The sequence below is a fragment of the Manis pentadactyla genome, chromosome 3 (assembly GCF_030020395.1).
Source record: "Manis pentadactyla isolate mManPen7 chromosome 3, mManPen7.hap1, whole genome shotgun sequence".
In the NCBI taxonomy this organism is placed as follows: Eukaryota; Metazoa; Chordata; class Mammalia; order Pholidota; family Manidae; genus Manis; species Manis pentadactyla.
Genome location: NC_080021.1, coordinates 149,000,715 through 149,017,821, shown reverse-complemented (window position 1 = coordinate 149,017,821; position 17,107 = coordinate 149,000,715). Strand labels below are relative to the sequence as shown.

The 17,107-nt window shown below is 38.4% G+C and overlaps 1 protein-coding gene across 4 annotated transcripts in view; it reads right to left on the bottom strand.

Moving 5' to 3' along the window:
- The window catches only part of TRPM6 (transient receptor potential cation channel subfamily M member 6), a 150,365-nt gene that overhangs the window by 20,378 nt on the left and 112,880 nt on the right, over nt 1-17,107 (bottom strand). For all 4 annotated transcript variants that reach the window (XM_036893468.2, XM_057498579.1, XM_036893467.2 and 1 more), the window contains 7 exons: nt 14,151-15,292; nt 13,855-13,967; nt 10,657-10,780; nt 7,764-7,855; nt 6,178-6,236; nt 4,594-4,619; nt 1,275-1,325 (listed from right to left, as the gene is read on the bottom strand). In XM_036893468.2, the coding sequence (XP_036749363.2) occupies nt 1,275-1,325; nt 4,594-4,619; nt 6,178-6,236; nt 7,764-7,855; nt 10,657-10,780; nt 13,855-13,967; nt 14,151-15,292 (1,607 nt within the window). The remainder of the gene's footprint in view (nt 1-1,274; nt 1,326-4,593; nt 4,620-6,177; nt 6,237-7,763; nt 7,856-10,656; nt 10,781-13,854; nt 13,968-14,150; nt 15,293-17,107) is intronic.

Here is a 17,107-nt window from a genome sequence, read left to right as displayed (position 1 = left end):
AACAGATTGAGATTTTATAACGTGCCTGAGGTAGGGCTATCATCTCCACTCTCGTGAATATCAGAGCACATACTAATCCATACGTATGTGCAACTTTTCTTTTAAAGGGCATTTTACTCTGCAGTCTTCATTCTCGGGTGTTTCTTCTCCAGAGCAGAGCTAGTGTGCCACAGACTGTGGGGACATCTACTGTTGACTCTGCACAGTTCACCTGCTCTTCTCAGAGAGAGCTGAAGACCAATTTTAATTAGAAGCAAGTGATCTTCATTTTCCTGTTAAGAGCCGTATCCTAACAGATCAGAGTCAATATGTGAGTTACAGGTTTCCTCACTAGAGACTTGATGTTCACAGATGGAGTCAAAAGCTGCTGAGCTGAAAGACCTAGTTATAGGAGACTGAAATGAAGAGTCTGGAATCCACAGAAACACTATTCACTACAGAGGAGAATTCAGGAGAAGGCAATCTGTTACCGGACCCTGAATACATGACCTTGATATAATAATAATGGTGCTTATCACACCAATAAGCTCTTACATGTGCTCAGCTTGAGACTGTACAAAAGGCTTGCCCGTGTATCAGCTCATCTGGCGCTCAGAGCAATGGCCCCCCAGGGGCCCCCCAGGGGCCCAGGCCCAGTCCATTATTATATCGCTTTGCATTTGAAAACATTTCTCTCTTAATTCCCCTCTAGCCCTTTGGCAGACTGTTCCTCGGAAGGGCAAGTACAATTGTTCCCATCTTGAAAGAAAGACAAGTCAAGCACTGTGAACACGACATTGCTTAAGAAAGTCAAGACCCTTGGCATCTTGTTTATAACACCTTTGGAAGGTGTCTTTGTTGAACTTACTCTGTGGGACTGGTGTTCATTCAGTGGTTGTGTTCACTGAAGGCCCAGTGAAGGTACAAAATCCTCCCTCAAAAAGCTAGTTTTAGGCCTGTTTCTCCCACAGTCCAAAATATGGAGACCTCTGACTTTGGGCTGGTTCAGAGCTTAGAAGGAACTTTAAGCTCTCAAGGTCATCTTTTTCCTTCACAATTTGGAACTCGCCAACACACGTTTTTTAAAAATTTCTTAAGTCAAATGCTCTTAAGTCCTAACAACTTGTTGTCCCAAGCCAATGGCAAGATAAGAAATTAGAATGTTCTCATCAGAGTGAACCACTTTTCAAGTTGGGAGACATGTCAATACTACGGAGTTCATCAGTGTTTCTGTTTACAGATGCAAAATCAGACATTTAGCTCAGTTGACATATCTGTGTGTGCATGCATCCTACCTGAATAATGATGGTGGGACTCTTGAGGGCTTTTTAAGGAGGCTGAGATTTCTGAAATTATACAGAAGATTGTCATTTAATTAGTTGGCTGGAGATAAATACATGCTTATGAATATGTTGCTTTCAAAGTTATTATTGAACAGGTTAATCAGAATGGCTTTTCAGTATTTGAAAAAGATTATCTAATATCCTTTAACAACATTATTGGGTATGGTATCCTGACAGTTTCCAATCATCAATGCAATATCTCCAAACATATTTATAGAGGGAATTGAAGAAAGACAGGTAATATTAGCCTCAAAGATGTATTTCCTCTGAACCAATTACACCTCTGCTGCAGAAGGCACTCAGCTGCCCATCACACTTCATGACATCCCAGAAGCACAATTCTCTGGGCTTCCCACCAAGATGCAGTACCCATATAAAGACATTATTAATACCAAGTTATTAGCAGACTACTTCACTGATCTAAAATGACAATCAAATGATAAAAACACATTAAGAGGTGTATACTGGGAACAAAGGGGTGGGCGGAGAATAAGACACCAAGGGACTTGTGTGGTTACAGAGGACTGTGTGCTGGGAACCCCTCCTGCAAGTTTAACTGGTTCTCTCTATGTGCTCAAGTCCTAAATTACTAGGCTCCAGAGAAATCCTTTGCAACAGTTTTGCCGTTTCATAAAATCAAAATTAAAGTGGAGAATTTTAGTCTCATGGTAGTAACTGCTTTATACCTAGCAGAGTAAACAGCATAATGAGCCTCATTTCACAGATCTCTCTGGCTTCTTGTTGCTGGATAAGGGAAGGAACAAAAATCCCTTCCTTTGGGGGTGCTTGGTAAAACGTAAGATCATCAGAATAGAATCTTCCTTTCTGAGTTAGTTCAATAATAATAATATTCAGCTCCCACTATAGGGCATGCTAGGTCTGACAGATGTCAATAAGATGTGGCTCCCACCCTAAAGAAAAGCAAAGATGAGATGCTGGGAGAGAAAGACATGGAAACTATAGTCATAATACAGTTTGCTAAGTAATGTAGTAGGCCTATGAAAACTTCCTAAGAAACGGTGTGAAATACTTAAAAGAATATGGGCATCTGAGTTTGACGAAGTTGATAAATCCTAGCTTCACCCCATAAGGAGCTGTGAGATCATTCATTCAACACATATTTATTCAATACCTACTATGTGCCAGGCACTGGTCTATGCTCAAGAGAAAGAGAAGTAATAAAGACAGATAAATTCTCTGGCTATAATCTATGGACTGTATCTAGTATATTACATATACATCAACTTAAGAGGTTTAGGAAGTGTGGGGGTGGGTCCTATTTTATATAGGGTGGTTGGGCAAGGCCTCTTTGATAAGGTGAAATTTGAGCATAGACCTGAAGGAAGAGAGGGGATAAGTCCATGAATAAAGGAAGAATATCCCAGGCAAAGAAAACAGCAAGTGCAAATGCCATGAGGCAGGACTGTGCTTGAGTATTAAGGTGGCCGGAGTGGACTGTGCTGAGACGAAATGGGGTTGGAGAGTTGGAGGAGGGGGCCGGACCAACAGGGCCTTGTAAACATTGTTGGCCCTTTGCTTTTACAGAGCAAGCTGGAACACCATTTCAGCAGAAAAGTGACTCAATTCGACTTTAAAAGGGTAATTCTGGATGTCCTCTGGAAATAGACTGTCAGAGAGCAATAGCTTGGAAGACATCATATGATCTGGGGAAGAAATAAAGAATGATATGTGGAAGTAGCAAAGGGATCAGATTTTTGATAAATTTGGAAGGATTACTGATGGATTGGAAGTGGGGATGTGAGGAAATGGGAATCAATATGACTGCAAGACTTGGGCCTCAGCAGCTGCAAAGGCGGAACTGCCGTTTCCCGAGATGGATGGGAAAGGTGAGCCGTTTTGTTGGTGACGCCTTCCAGACACCCCAGTGGAGGTGCTAACAGGTGGGTGGTTATACGCCGCATGGCAGACGTGTTGCGTGAAAGGGCTCATGAACATGAACCTGGAGATCTGGGCCGGGGCCAGGCTGTCAAGTAAAAAACTCAGACATTTGCAGCCTAGGCAAGGGGAGGCCATCAAAAGTTGCTACATTAGTGATGATTTATTGTTCAGAAAGATAATTCCAGTAGGAACACAGGAAAATGTAAAGAGAGGAGACCACCCACAGGATGACACAAAATCAAGAGCTAAAGAAAGTATTCATTTAGTATGTAGGAAAACAAGAGCTGGAGATGTAAGGCAGGAATAGCAGGGTAGAGCAAAACAGACGGTTTGGAAAGATGGGGCCCGGGATGATTTGGAGTTAGAAGGCAGATTGATAGCTGAGAGTAGTGGGGGTAGGAAGGACACTGTAAGTGGGGGTAGGAAGGACACAGGAAGGACACTGTAAAAGATTCCCCGCCTGGGTGGAAGAAGAGGAGGCTATCAGAGTGGCCAGTCAACAAAGAAACAAAAGAACAGTCGGGGAAGAACAGCCTCATGGAAACTTAGAAAGTGGATAAAATGGTCAAGGTCAAATGCCACAGGTTCAGTGAGGGCTAAAAAGAGGTCCTGCGACTTGGAAGTGAGTGTGGAGTTTCAGTAGAGTGGCAGGGATAGGCACCCTGGGCTGAAGAGCAAATGTTAATACTCTTTCAATTAATTTGGAGATAAGGGACAAGAAAGGCAGTTTGAAGGCTAGGGAAATTTTAAAAAGGATTTTATGTGTGTGTGTAGAAAATGACTTAAATTTGTTTGTAGTGGGAGGGGAAGGAACCAGCTGCAAGGGAGGTACTGAAAGTCAGAGAAAGTGGCATAGAACAAGACCATAGAAGAGTGAGGTGGCCACTCTGCAGCAGGGGTCAAGCACGTGGGAAGGAGCTAGTAGACTGTAGCAAAGTTTAAGAGGAGCTACTGAGGATTACCTTACCAGGGAGTTGGTAGCCCCACTTAGCCCTTTGGGGCCGAGTCCTACTGAAACCATAGAGGAAAAAGGTATCCACATAAAATTTTGTGAATGGCTCCTAATGAGCAATGTAAAAAGTAACAGTAAGAGTTGCTGGAACTATCTAAATGAGCTCAGTGCTTATAGCCTCAGGACACAGAGAAAACTGGAAAAGAGTTAATTCAAAAAATTTTCAGCCAGACATCAGTCCTGATTAATCTGGAGAAAGACATTTAACTTTCTCCTTTTCTACTGAACTTCTACTTTGTTTTAGGAGACAAAAATCATACATAGAATTTCAAGAACCATGAAAATCTCAGCAGGAGAGTGAATCTCACCATTAATAAGATGAAAATAAATAAAATAAAATGTTTAAATATAAAAACTTACTGTCAGCTCCATTTGAACTTCTCAACCTGTTCAAAAAATTAGGGTGGTTTAAATATTCTTTAAATTTTTCAATGATTAAAGAAAGGAAAAATATGTGAAACAGTAACAATAGAGTCTATGCATACATATGTGTGTATATATTTATTTGCAAGAAAAGTATCAGCTTCATCTGACCTCTATCTTTACCAATAGAGAAATTGTTTTCAGCCCTCCTATTATTTTCATAGAAAAATGAGCAGCAGGCTTGCATGTAACTTGTTTACCACATATGCCCTAAGCTAACTGAAAAACAGTTGTTGGTTTTTGTTTTTAATTATCTATATGATCACACAACATATATAAGATTTAACTGTGTTTGTGTTGTTCTGAATCAATTAAACTAAAGGGTTCCTAAACTATGCAAAGCAGATGCCTACAAATGAGTCTGTGAATGTCTCCGGACAAGCCTACAAATCAGTTTCATTAGCCCACGTGGCCTCTAAATGTTCACAGGCTGAAATTAGCTCTCTTTAAATTGTTACTTGCCCTGCTCAAGTGCGCAAGTGGCCACGGGCAAGTCAGAATAAATGCATTCAAAGAGTATCTCCAGTATTTAAGGTCCTCAGGGAAGAAAGTACAATTACAATTATTGTTTAATTTCATGCTGCAATAACCCACCACCCTGCCTGAGCACAAACGACTGAACCTTCGGGAGAAGAAAGTCATGTGCACTGTAAGTCTAGAGGCAGGCTTGCCAGGAGAGACCTTGATGGGGGCTCCAGAGAAAAAGGCCATGTCAGATAGAGTGGACTGCACACTGGAAGTCCCATTTTACCTGCCTGGGACCAGCTGGCCCTTCGTAGAGTGGAAAGTATTGAATTCTGCTCCTCTAGCTGTATGGACAGTTAATTTTATGATGAAACTGGAAAGGTCCAGAACACACTGCAGATAGAATATTCTTTGCTTGATTGGTTTTCAAATTTTATTTCTCTGAATAAATAAAATTGCAGGAGGATACTCATCTACACCTGTGTGAATTCTCTATCTCCTCTCTCTCTATATATAACCATCATCCTTTCCCGCTCTGTTTCTATCTTTCTCAAAGAGTTACTGCTGGGACAAACACTTAGGATATTAATGAAAAACCAAAAATAAAAAAGATCAACCTCATGAACTAAAAACAAAAATTGAAAAAAACTAAAGGAAAAAAGATCAGGTCTTCCAGTCTAAGCCTTTTTTCTTTAGGCAAAACAGATTTATTCCTACTCTTTAAAGTAAATTTCACAATCTTATCTATCAGAAAAGATAGGATACTCATTTTTCCATGTGTGCTTTTTCAACACTAAAAAGGCAAATGTCTAATTTGCTGTAGTAGAAAGTGTTCCCTTATATTCTTAAAAGACACTGAGGTGAGATCTTGTTCCAGAAATAAAAAAACTTGGAGAATAAATTATTTTCATTCTTGTTAAAGAAGGAAAAATATTGTTATTGCACACACATTTTTTTCTCTCATTTTCTGACCCAATTAAACCTTTGTTCCCAATGAGGTTAAAAAAAATAAAGGAAGCCAAAGATGCTTAAAGACAGGTATGTAGAAACACTCACATGGCCTTTCTATTGAGGTTGGCGCTCCTGGAATTCCACAAAGAGCTTTTGCTCAGATCCTGAGCAGAAAGGAAAGGGCATCACATGTTCATTCAACATTCTCCTGACCCCAGCTTCCAGTAATACATCACAAATCACACTCCTCAGAAGGCATAGTTCTATTTTTTTAACCTTTCTCTAGCTCAGTATTTCTCTTTTACTAAACATACTAAACTCAAGCTAGGAATATGCATAACGTTAGCACTATATCAGAGTGACTCAAAAGTGTTGATGGACTTTAACAGGATCAAATTGCTTTTATGGGGATATCATAGAAAAAAAATGCAATATATAAAGGTTTTTACAGAAATAAGAGTGAAATTATAAAAATCAATTAATTACATGAAGAAGGAATGAAGGTCAAAGTTGACAGGAAACACGCATAATTACATCATTAATGTCCTATCATCAGTACATTATTGTTTCAGTTGATGAATATTTAGAATAATGTTATCCTGAATTTACATCATTCTAATTCCTATTTAGATTCAACTATTATTTGTTGAACCCTAGTACACTCCAGGCATGATTCTAGGCATTTTCACTGATGCCATTTTTATTATACACTATGAAGAACCTTGTAAAGATGCCATTAACTCCACTCTAGAGAGAACACCTAATGTCTTATAGGTTAGTTAATGTATATAGTTTTGAAACCCAAGAAGTAGCAAGACCAGGATTTAACATGGCAAACAGGTTCTTGCCTCCAATTACTTTCAAGGAGTCTTATATTTTACTTAAAAACTTTTCACAGATTACATTCCTACAAAGAACATCTGAGGTTGTGAGCATGCATACATACAGGTAATAGGTATACAGTTCCCAAGTTCATGGAAATAATGTTCAAACCAAGACCAAAATTAGATTTCTTGAGTTAGTAAAACTAGATCACACTTCCCACATGTGGATGGCAGTTAAACAGGCATGTATTTCTGGATGGTCAGAAAAACAGACTGCAAAAATCCGGGAACCTCAGCACTGGGGAAACACGGAGGGTCCTGTGCCCTGCAAACCCAAATCCCATCTAACACGTCAGCAAGGTTTGCTTGTCCTGTTTGACTAACCACACTATGTGAGGAACTCACTCCTTCCAGAAATAAACCATTCTGTCCTTGGAAAGCTCCAATTTGCTAAAAGTTCCTGCTCCAGTGGGGCTGCTATCTGTCTCCCAATACCTTCTGCTTGCTGATTCTAGCCCTATTTCTTTAAAAAGTATTGATAAATTGCCTATTTTTCTCCTACATGGCAACTTCCACATATTTGAAAAAATGTTTAAAAAATTCCTGAATTCTTTCTCTTCCATGCTAGAAATGCCCAGAATAGATTATTGGTGGATCAACAAATTGCATAAAGAACAAGGAAAAAATAAAGTAAGGGTGGGAGGGAAAGGGTGGAAAAACGGAGTGAATATTCAAAACAGAGACTAAATGTAATACCAATAAAAAGTAGAAGCCAATTAAGGGACATAAACATAAAACACGGTCAAGAAGTTAAAGTGTTGTGTAGATGAACGCTTTTTTGGAAAATAGCAAATAAAATGTTTTTACCTCTTGAGACTGTTTTAGATAATCGCTGACTTGTACAGAATGCTGTTCAATTTCTTTAGTTTTCATTTTCTGATATATGTAAGGTTCCAGACCTTGTTAAAAGGAAGAAAAAAGTTAGAGAATACATGAAAACGTGTTACATTCAAATCACAGTTCCCAAACAGAAATATCTGAACACAATGCATTGATCTACATTTGAATATAGTTTTTTCTCTTTGTAGCACATTTTAGCAAGATTCCTTTGTCCTTTTTTCTCAAGTGGTTGAAAGCTATGTATTCTACTTCTATTCTTCAATAGTTAGTTACATTTTCAACAATATTCTTCTCTATTAAAGTTGAGAAATAAATCATCCATAACCTGTCCTCCTATAAAAAAAACACTTTATTTAAAATATGTACCCAACCTTTAGTGAACAAATTCATAGTAGGCTACTTAGAAAACAAAACAAAAAACAAAATAAAGGTAGAAATAATTGCCAGCAAACAGGTTTAATTTTGAGTATTTTCTTAAAAATGATGACCAAAATCATTACTCTTACTATTTCTTAATACCTGCTACCTACAAAGTCACTAGCATATAGTAGGTGTCCAATAAAAATTCAATAAATAGTCAGCTGAATTAATTCTGAGAGTAATACTTACTAAGAGTCCCTGACTAAATGCAGGCGATAACAGTTACAATGTTCTCCCTAGAGGTTTAGTGCTGAAACAAAAAACTGCAAACACCTGATTTGAAAAAGTTGTAAAACTTCATATGCGATATTTTTTGTAATATCATCAAATGAGGATAAATATGGCTTCAATGATAGCACAGCACTATAATTAAAATAAAATATATACAGGAAAAGCTAAAAAGATACTTTCCCTTTTCATAGTTAAATTTCCTCAGAACTTTACTTTTTATGTTTAGAGAAAGCTACCTGACAGGGTACCTCCCAACCCTCAAACTTTTATTTGTTTTTGATTCTTAATCAATTAATTCTTAGCTCAGATATGTTTCAAAAAAGTAAGATTCTCAACTTGGAATGTGGTTCAAGGTGGGTACTGGGCCTCTTCACTTCTTCACATTAGCCAGGCCCCTGGAGTCGGCATATTCCCCTTATCTTCTCTCCCTTTCTGACCATGGGACTTAATGAGATTCTTGCCCAGAACCCTCTGCCACCCACATCTTTCTCTGTTTGAAATTCACTAGAAAGAAGTTAAATAATTTGGGGTGGGGGAAAGTGAGTGAAATGCATGAAAGTGGTCAAAAGGTACAAACTTCCAGTTATAAAATAAGTAAGTCCTGGGGGGATGTAGTGTCCAGCATGTACAACAGTATGGTGACTATAATTAACAATACTGCATTGTATATTTGAAAGTTTCTCAGACAGTAGATCTTAAAAGTTCTGATCACAAGAAAAAATATTCTAACTGTATGGTGGTGGGTGTATGTATTGTACGTATGTTATAAAATTGTAACTATGTATGGTAAACTTGTAGTGATTGTTTTACAATATATACAAATCATTATGCTGTTTACCTAAAACTAATGCAATGTTACATGTCAATTAGATCTCAATAAAACAAAGAATTTAAGAATGATATATAATAACCTGAATATCAGTTAGACTATTTATAAATTATAATATATAATATAAATAGACATTTATAAATAAAATGAATATATCTAGAACTGGTCCTAGAATATGCTTAATTATGAGATTTGATTTAGTCAACATTAAAGGTTCTAGTAAACTGTGAGATTTAAGGCAAGACAATTTAAGTTCTTGAGTCATATCTGTAAATTGAGAGGGCTCTGAATAATTTAATTTCTAATGTCCCTTTCAGCTCAGAGTCCACCTGATTCTAAGTGATTTAACAAGACAATTGAGTATTTTTAAGTATCAGTCAAGGTTTCTCAACCTTGGCATTGACTTTTGGGGCTGGATAACTCCTTGTTGGGAAGGGACAGACTGTCCCATGTATTGTCCAAAGGTCAGCAGCATCCCTGGCCTCTACCCACTCGATGCCAAGAGCACCTGCCCCTCCCTCGGTTGTGAGAACTGAAAATGTCTTCAGATATGGGCAAATGTCCAGGGACAGGGATGGGGGCTGCGGGGTGGCCGGCACAACATCGCCTCTTAGTTGAACACCAACCACAGATGAGAGCAAGCAAGGTTTCAAAGAAGATTACAATACACCATCTATTTTTCGCTTAACTTTACTCCTGCAAGTAATTTTAAATCTTTATGAGTCCCTAATCACTAGTCCTTTCTGTTGAAAAATCAGTAAAGGTCTCTTATTATCAAATGCATAAAGTTCAAAGTTCTGATCATTGCTCTCAATTCTTTTCATAAACTGCCCTCATTTTACCCATCCAAGCTGATTTCACATTCTATGCTTAGCTCATTGCTTTAATTCCTAGTTGATCCATCTTCTCTCCTCTACAAACACCATCATTATTAAGCTTAAGGGACATTTGCCCATAGAATAAACTCATTATGTCAGCAGTAGTAAATAACCACCTGCAACTCAATCCACTGAGTCCTGTATAGGAGTCCCTATCAGTGTCACATGAACCTTAAGAATTTATAAAATTAGACAACCCCCGCCCCATAAATCAGGCTAAATGAGCAAGCTCTGAGGTTGAATAGCTCTGGATGTAGGAGACTATCTAAATCTGAAATTTTCTTTTCCGGATCCTAACAAGTGTTCTATTACATAAATGGAAATTTTGTCCCTTTTAATAAAAGTTAAAAATAGGAGATATTTTCCTAAGAGGGCATTGCCACCCTCTCATTCCCTCATCTCCACTTGAAAGAAACAACTGAGCCTACCAGTGGTCTTGGGGGTAAAATGAGACAAGTCTAGCAGAGTTTGGGGGATGTAAGAGCACAGACTTGTTACATACTTATCTGACTAAATTTGGACACTGTGAGCCAGTTCCTGCTGCAGTCCTCTTCTACTGAGATGTTATTTCCTCCTGGCTCTGAAATCAATTGGTCACTTTGAGAGCAAGTGTTGACTGTTATGACCTATAAAGACAGACACTCATTGGAATGCAATACCATTCATCTCATTAATCCCATAGAAAGCCATTTTGAATGACATTAATAGAGGTGCCATGGTGAAGAGCAGTGGTTGTTAGCATTTGCTGCACAGTAGAATCACCTGGGAAGCTTCGAAAAGTTCCTGTCACTCACGCTGGTAGGACACAAGCATCCCGGTGATTCCTGTGTGCAGCCATGACTGAGGACTAGGGTGGGGAACAGCGGCTCTCAAACCTAAGTACACATCAGAACCACCCAGGCCTGCGCCAAACCACAGATCTCTAGGTTCCACCCCCAGGATCTGTGATGCAGCAGGTCTGGGGAGAGGGAAAATTTGAATCTCTAATAAATTCCCAGGTAATGTTAATGCTGACAATAAGAGACCACAATTTTAGAACCACATAAGGTTATAAAGAACAAAACACAAAAGGCTTGGATTCAAAAGGAAATTGTGTAGGAATTCTATCTCTGTCATTTAGAAGTTATGTGAACTTGAGCAAATCACTTAACATCTATTAGCCCCATTCCCCTCATCATTAAAATAACGGATAGCCAGTAATAAAGGCTATCCTATGTACTTGCCAGGGACAGAGAAAAAAATGGGGTAAACTGATAAAATACAAAGCAATAAACAAATGCAAGTTATTAGTACTTGAGTCCAACTGCAATTCCTAATTGAATTCTGACCATGTTAACTATTCCAAAAATAAATCTAATTAAATTCATGCTTCATGGGTTCCAGCAACTCATGGCATTTTCCCTGAAAGAAGAGTTTTCTTTATGAAGCTAAATCTCTCCCTTCCAAAAGGTCAATTTACCTAATTAGTTTCTGCTTCTCATTCTAAAAATAGCTGAGGTGATTTTAGAAATGCATCCAGATTATTATATGGAAAAATGCATGTAGAATAGAAAAATGAAGCAGGGCATTAAGATCATGAAAGGTGAAGTCCTGCCGAATTGCTAACTCAGGTCTAAGGCTTCCTAGTAGGAAATAAAAAGATTCACTAAATGAAGCTGAAAGCACAACATACAGATACAGAACTAAAACAGTGATTAGAGGGGATTTTATAGTATCTAATGCCTGTATTAGAAAAGAATAAAGCCTCAAATCAATGACCAAAGCTTCTACCTTAACAAAAGAGAGAAAAAAAGAAAAAAGTAAACCCAAAGTAAACTAAACAAATAATAAAGATAAGAGCAAAACCAATGAACTAGAGAAAAATCAATGAAGCCAAGAGCTTGTTCTTGAAAAGATCAATAAAACAAATAAACCTGTAACCATACTGATCATGAAACAAAGAGAAAACACAAATTTAAAATATTAAGAATGAGAGAAGTGATGTCACTACAGAGCCCACAGACAATACAAGGATAGTAAGAGAATATCAGAAATGTAGTATGCCAATAAATTCAACAACTTAGATGGAATGGGCAAATTCCTTGGAAGACACAATAGGTGTGCTATTACAAAAACAGACTTTGTAATTAAAAACTTTGCCACAAAGATGCTTTCATTCGTTAATTCTATCAAATAATTAAGGTTGAAATAATACCAATTCCATATAAACTCACCCAGAAAACTGAGGAAGAGGGAACAATTCCCGACTCAGTCAATAAGGTCAGCATCACCTTGATACCAAAACCAGACAAAGACATTACAGGAAAAGAGATCCACTCCTCAAGAACACAGCCCCCAAAAAAATCACAAAATGAATACCGCATATAAAAAACAATAACATCAAAAATAAATAAATAATAAATAAATAAATAACACAACGTGATGAAATGGGGTGCATCCCAGCCAGGTTGATTTAACATTCTAAACATTAATTCTAACATCATAAAATTAACATTTTTCATCATGTTCAAGGAAAAAGGAAAAACCATCTGATCATATTAAGTAAGTACAGAAAAAGCACTTGACAAATGCCAACCTCCATTAATGATACAAATTCTTGAAGAACTGAAAATAGAAAATAACTTTTTGATATTGATATTGAGTATCTGTATTCCAGGGAGAAAGGAAGGAGGGGATAAAGAAAGGAAGGGAGGGAGGAGAAAGAAGGAAAGAAAAAAGAAAAGAGAAGAGGAAGGAAGGAGGGAAGAACCCCAATCCTTTTGAGCAAAAAGTAACTCCAAATGGATGCTAGACTCAAATATAAGAGCAAAAACGATGAAAATCCTAGAAGAACACATAAGAGAAAAATCTCAGTGATCTTGGGTTTGGCAAATTTTCTTAAACATGATACAAAAAGCACAGACTACAAAAGAAGAAAATAAAACATTGGGCTTTATCAAAATTTAAAAAGCATATGCACTGCAAAGGATAAGCCACTAAGAGAAAATAATTGCAAAACATATACCCAACAGTGGGCTTGTATCTAAAATATCCATTAAAAAATGTTACAACTTAGTAATAAGACAATCCATTTTTTTAAAGTAGACAAAATATTTGAACAGGTATATCACCAAAAAAGGTATATAGATGGCAAAAAAGCACATGGAAAGATACTTAGCTGCACAAGTCACTATGGAAATGCAGATAAAACCACCATGAGATGCCACTAATGCACCCACAAATGTGGCTAAAACTAAAAAGACTGAGCATACAAAGCAGTGGCAAGGGTGTGGATCACTGGGACGCTCATCAACGACCACTCAGAAACTGGGAGTGGGAAGGTAACTGGTACCACCACTTTGAAAAGCAGTTTGGGAGTTTCTTCTAAAATTAAACCAATACCTACCATATGACACTGACATTCCACTCCTAAATATTTACCACAGAGATATAAAAACACATGTCCGGAGAAAGACTTGTGCACAGATGTTCAGAACAGCTTTGTTTGGAAGAGCCCAAAACTGAAAATAATGCAAATGTTCTTCAACATGTGAGCTGATGAATGAATTGCAGCATATCCACTCTTGCGACGCTTCAGTTTATATTTTCATTCCTTCCAGTACAATGCTATTTTATGTACCTGACACTTGACAATAAAGAGAAACCAAACTAAGCTAGGCCACTATCTCATTTGCCAAAAAAAAACATAAAAGACACTTACTGGCACCTGTAATCCTTCTGTTTTCTTCTTTTTCTTCGACAATCTCCTGTCCTTGAGTAGCATTTTTGCTTTAGTCCATGCTGACTCCCCTATCTCTGAGGATCTTGAAAGATCTGTAAGGGAAATGGTTTATATGAGAAAGTTTAAGATGGCACGGGGAACCTTTTTTTTCCCCAGAGAGGACTGAGAGAATGGAGAGAATGAGAATGCAGTCAGAAGTTACAGGCTTTTTAAAATACTAGCAATGCATAGGATTTTTAATGCTGGCTTTAAAAAAAAAAAGGTTTACTTCTTACTTTGAATCTTACAGATCCTCGGTTCCTCTTCCTTGTGGAACCTCAAACTCTGACTCCTAATGTAGGCCCCGTCTCGGCAGAGAGGATTGATCCAACAGGACGTGTTCGGCTGGAGCCACGGTCCCACCTCGGAGGAATCACTGCTGCGGGCCAGTCCTGTTGAGCTGTCAGACAGGGATCTGGCCCGGACCCGCCTCTGGCATTGTCCACTCTGATCAGAGTCACTGTTACAAGTGGAGCCCCAGCAAGATGGCCATCTTCCCTTGATGCTAAACACACCGGTTTCATCCCCTTCAGAAAATGCCCAGTTCACATACCCACCTCCAGTTTGCAGGCTCTGGGCTTGGGAAGGGAGGGAGGTCACTTTCACAGGTGCTGGTGTACCAATCAGAGTGGGTAGAACTTGCTCCCCCTGGTCTTGTCTGGCTGGTATCTGAGCAACTGACTTGTACTGCTCTTTGGGTCCAGGCATGGAGCCCTGGGATGGGACAACTGGGGTGTGCCAAGACAGATGAGCAGGGACCTCCCCCTGAGTAACCTGTTCAGTGGTCAGCACATCTGTACCTGCTTCCAGAGATGGTCTGGACAGACGCAAGTCTATTTCTGCAGAAAAAGGAACTTGCTTTAGATAAGATGGGACCAGGAGAAACTGGCCGTATTTTGGATATGTTTGCCTGTGGAGGGATACCCCAGAGGGAACTATACTATTTTCTGTCTCTTGCTCTTCCTGGTCCTCTCTTACATTTAAAGCCTCTCTCTGACTGTCTGTAATCTCAAGAAGTGGCCTCCTCTGCACTCTTGGTGGATACTGGCCTCGGGCCAGACTCCGAAGCAAAGAAGGGGGCATGCTGTAATACTGGTATTTCTTCTCCCCAGGGATCTCCACGCTGCCTAGAACCTCTGCACAGATGACATTGCTCCAGCTGTGGGGAAGTTTTCTGCATGTAGAATGCTTTCTGTTGGCCAGGAGAGCCTCATCCTCTTGTAAGGTGTCAACAGCAGAAAGGATTTTTAGAGTATCCACTGTCAGGGCAGAGAGGTCCTGCAGGTGCCCCACCTGGCTGTCCAAAGATAGTAAGGAGTCCTTTATAAAAGACACCTTGTCATTCATTTCTTTCAGTTGGAAGTACATATCTGTAACCCTAATGGTGAAGGGAGGAAGAAAACCAGTACATACATTAAGACAGTGGGAATTTGCCATGCTCTCTTCTTACCCAGCTTCCATTCTTATGTGGCTCCTCAGCACCCCTGCTTCCCAACATTGGGTGTGTCTTCTGCTTTCCTGTCTTTCCAACATATACTCTCATCCCAGGTGATCTCACCTACTCCTATAATTCCCACTGTCACCTCAGTGAGGAAGAAGTACAAATCTACATTTCTAGACCTTATTTCTCTCTAATATTTCAGAGCCACATTTCCAGCTTCCTGCTAGTTATCAATTCAACCATCTCATGAATCAGCCCATTTGTATTTATGAATATATTCATTAATTTATATGACAATATTGAATATCTCCTATTGGCAAGCACTGTGTTATTTTGGTAGGAAAAGGAGATCCCGAGGAAGAAACCCGAATGACAGGAACAGAGTCAATAATCAAATATATAATTAGGAAAAAAAAAATCGATCTTATAAAGAAAATATTCAAGTTTACAATTCAAACAGGATTCCCAAGTTTCAAATAAAACCCATTTTAAGAGACCTACATTTAGAGAAAGCCTGAGGCACAGTTTTAAAATTATTTTGAATACTTTAACCCAACATGATGATGTCCAGCCACTGGTTCATGCAGAAGCATCTTTAGCAATGTAAGTTCAAAAGTCAATGGCAAGGAGAGTCAAATTAAATGTAATAACTGATTCATTTAAAGAGAGAGAGAATGAAGAAAACGGTCAATATTTATCTATATATATCTCTGTATGTGGGAGGGTTTTGTTTTGTCTCCCCAAAAAGAGATATGTTGAAGTCCTAACCCCTATTACTCCCAGAATGTAACCTTATTTGGAAATATGGTCTTTATAGAGGTAATCAAGTTAAAATGAAGTTCTTAGGGTGGGCACTAAGCCAATAAGCTGGTATCCTTATAAAAAGGGGAAATTTGTACACAGAGGGAAGACAATGTGAAGATACACAGGGAGAAGATGACCCTGTGATGGAACGATGCATCTAGAAGCCAAATCACACCAAGGATTGCCGGCAGCCACCGGAAGCTGGAAGAGGCAAGGCAGGATTCTCCCCTAGAGCCATCAGAGAAAGCACAACACTGCCGATATCTGGATTTTAGACTCTGACCTCCAGAACTGTGAGACAAAATATTTCTGCAATTTTAAAACACCCAATTTTTGGCACTTTGTTATAGTAACCACAGTAAACTAATGCAGTTATCTAAGCTCAACAAGTAATATAATAAATGACAAAATATACCAGATTTGGTTACATAAAAACACTCATATACATAAAAATGTAACATAAAATTTTAAAACAAAAACATTAGTTGGAAACTATTCTAACAAATATGATGAGGTGGTTGCATTCTTTCATAAATCAAAAGCTTTTACAAATTGTTGCAGAAAGAAAAAATTGTAAAGACTCCAAAGCACATGAACAGACAACTCTCAAAAGACGGAACACAAAAGACAAGGAAACATGGTAAAATATTAGGTAAGCAGACAAATGGAAATTAAGACCACAATAAGTTCCTCTACATTGTAACAAGTTTTTTAACCCAGAAAAAATTTTTTAAAGATTAAAATAACTCAGTGGTAGCAAGAATGCAACTTTCAGACATTCCATTAGGCAATAAAGATAAAGAGACTATAATTTCACCATGTTAATACAGGCAGATACTCTTTACATTACAAGAGAGAAAATCATGCAGCCATTAAAAATCATACTTATATTGTTGATAGTAATTTCCTTTGGCTATTTCTGGTTGTGGGAGTGAGAATATAGAGATA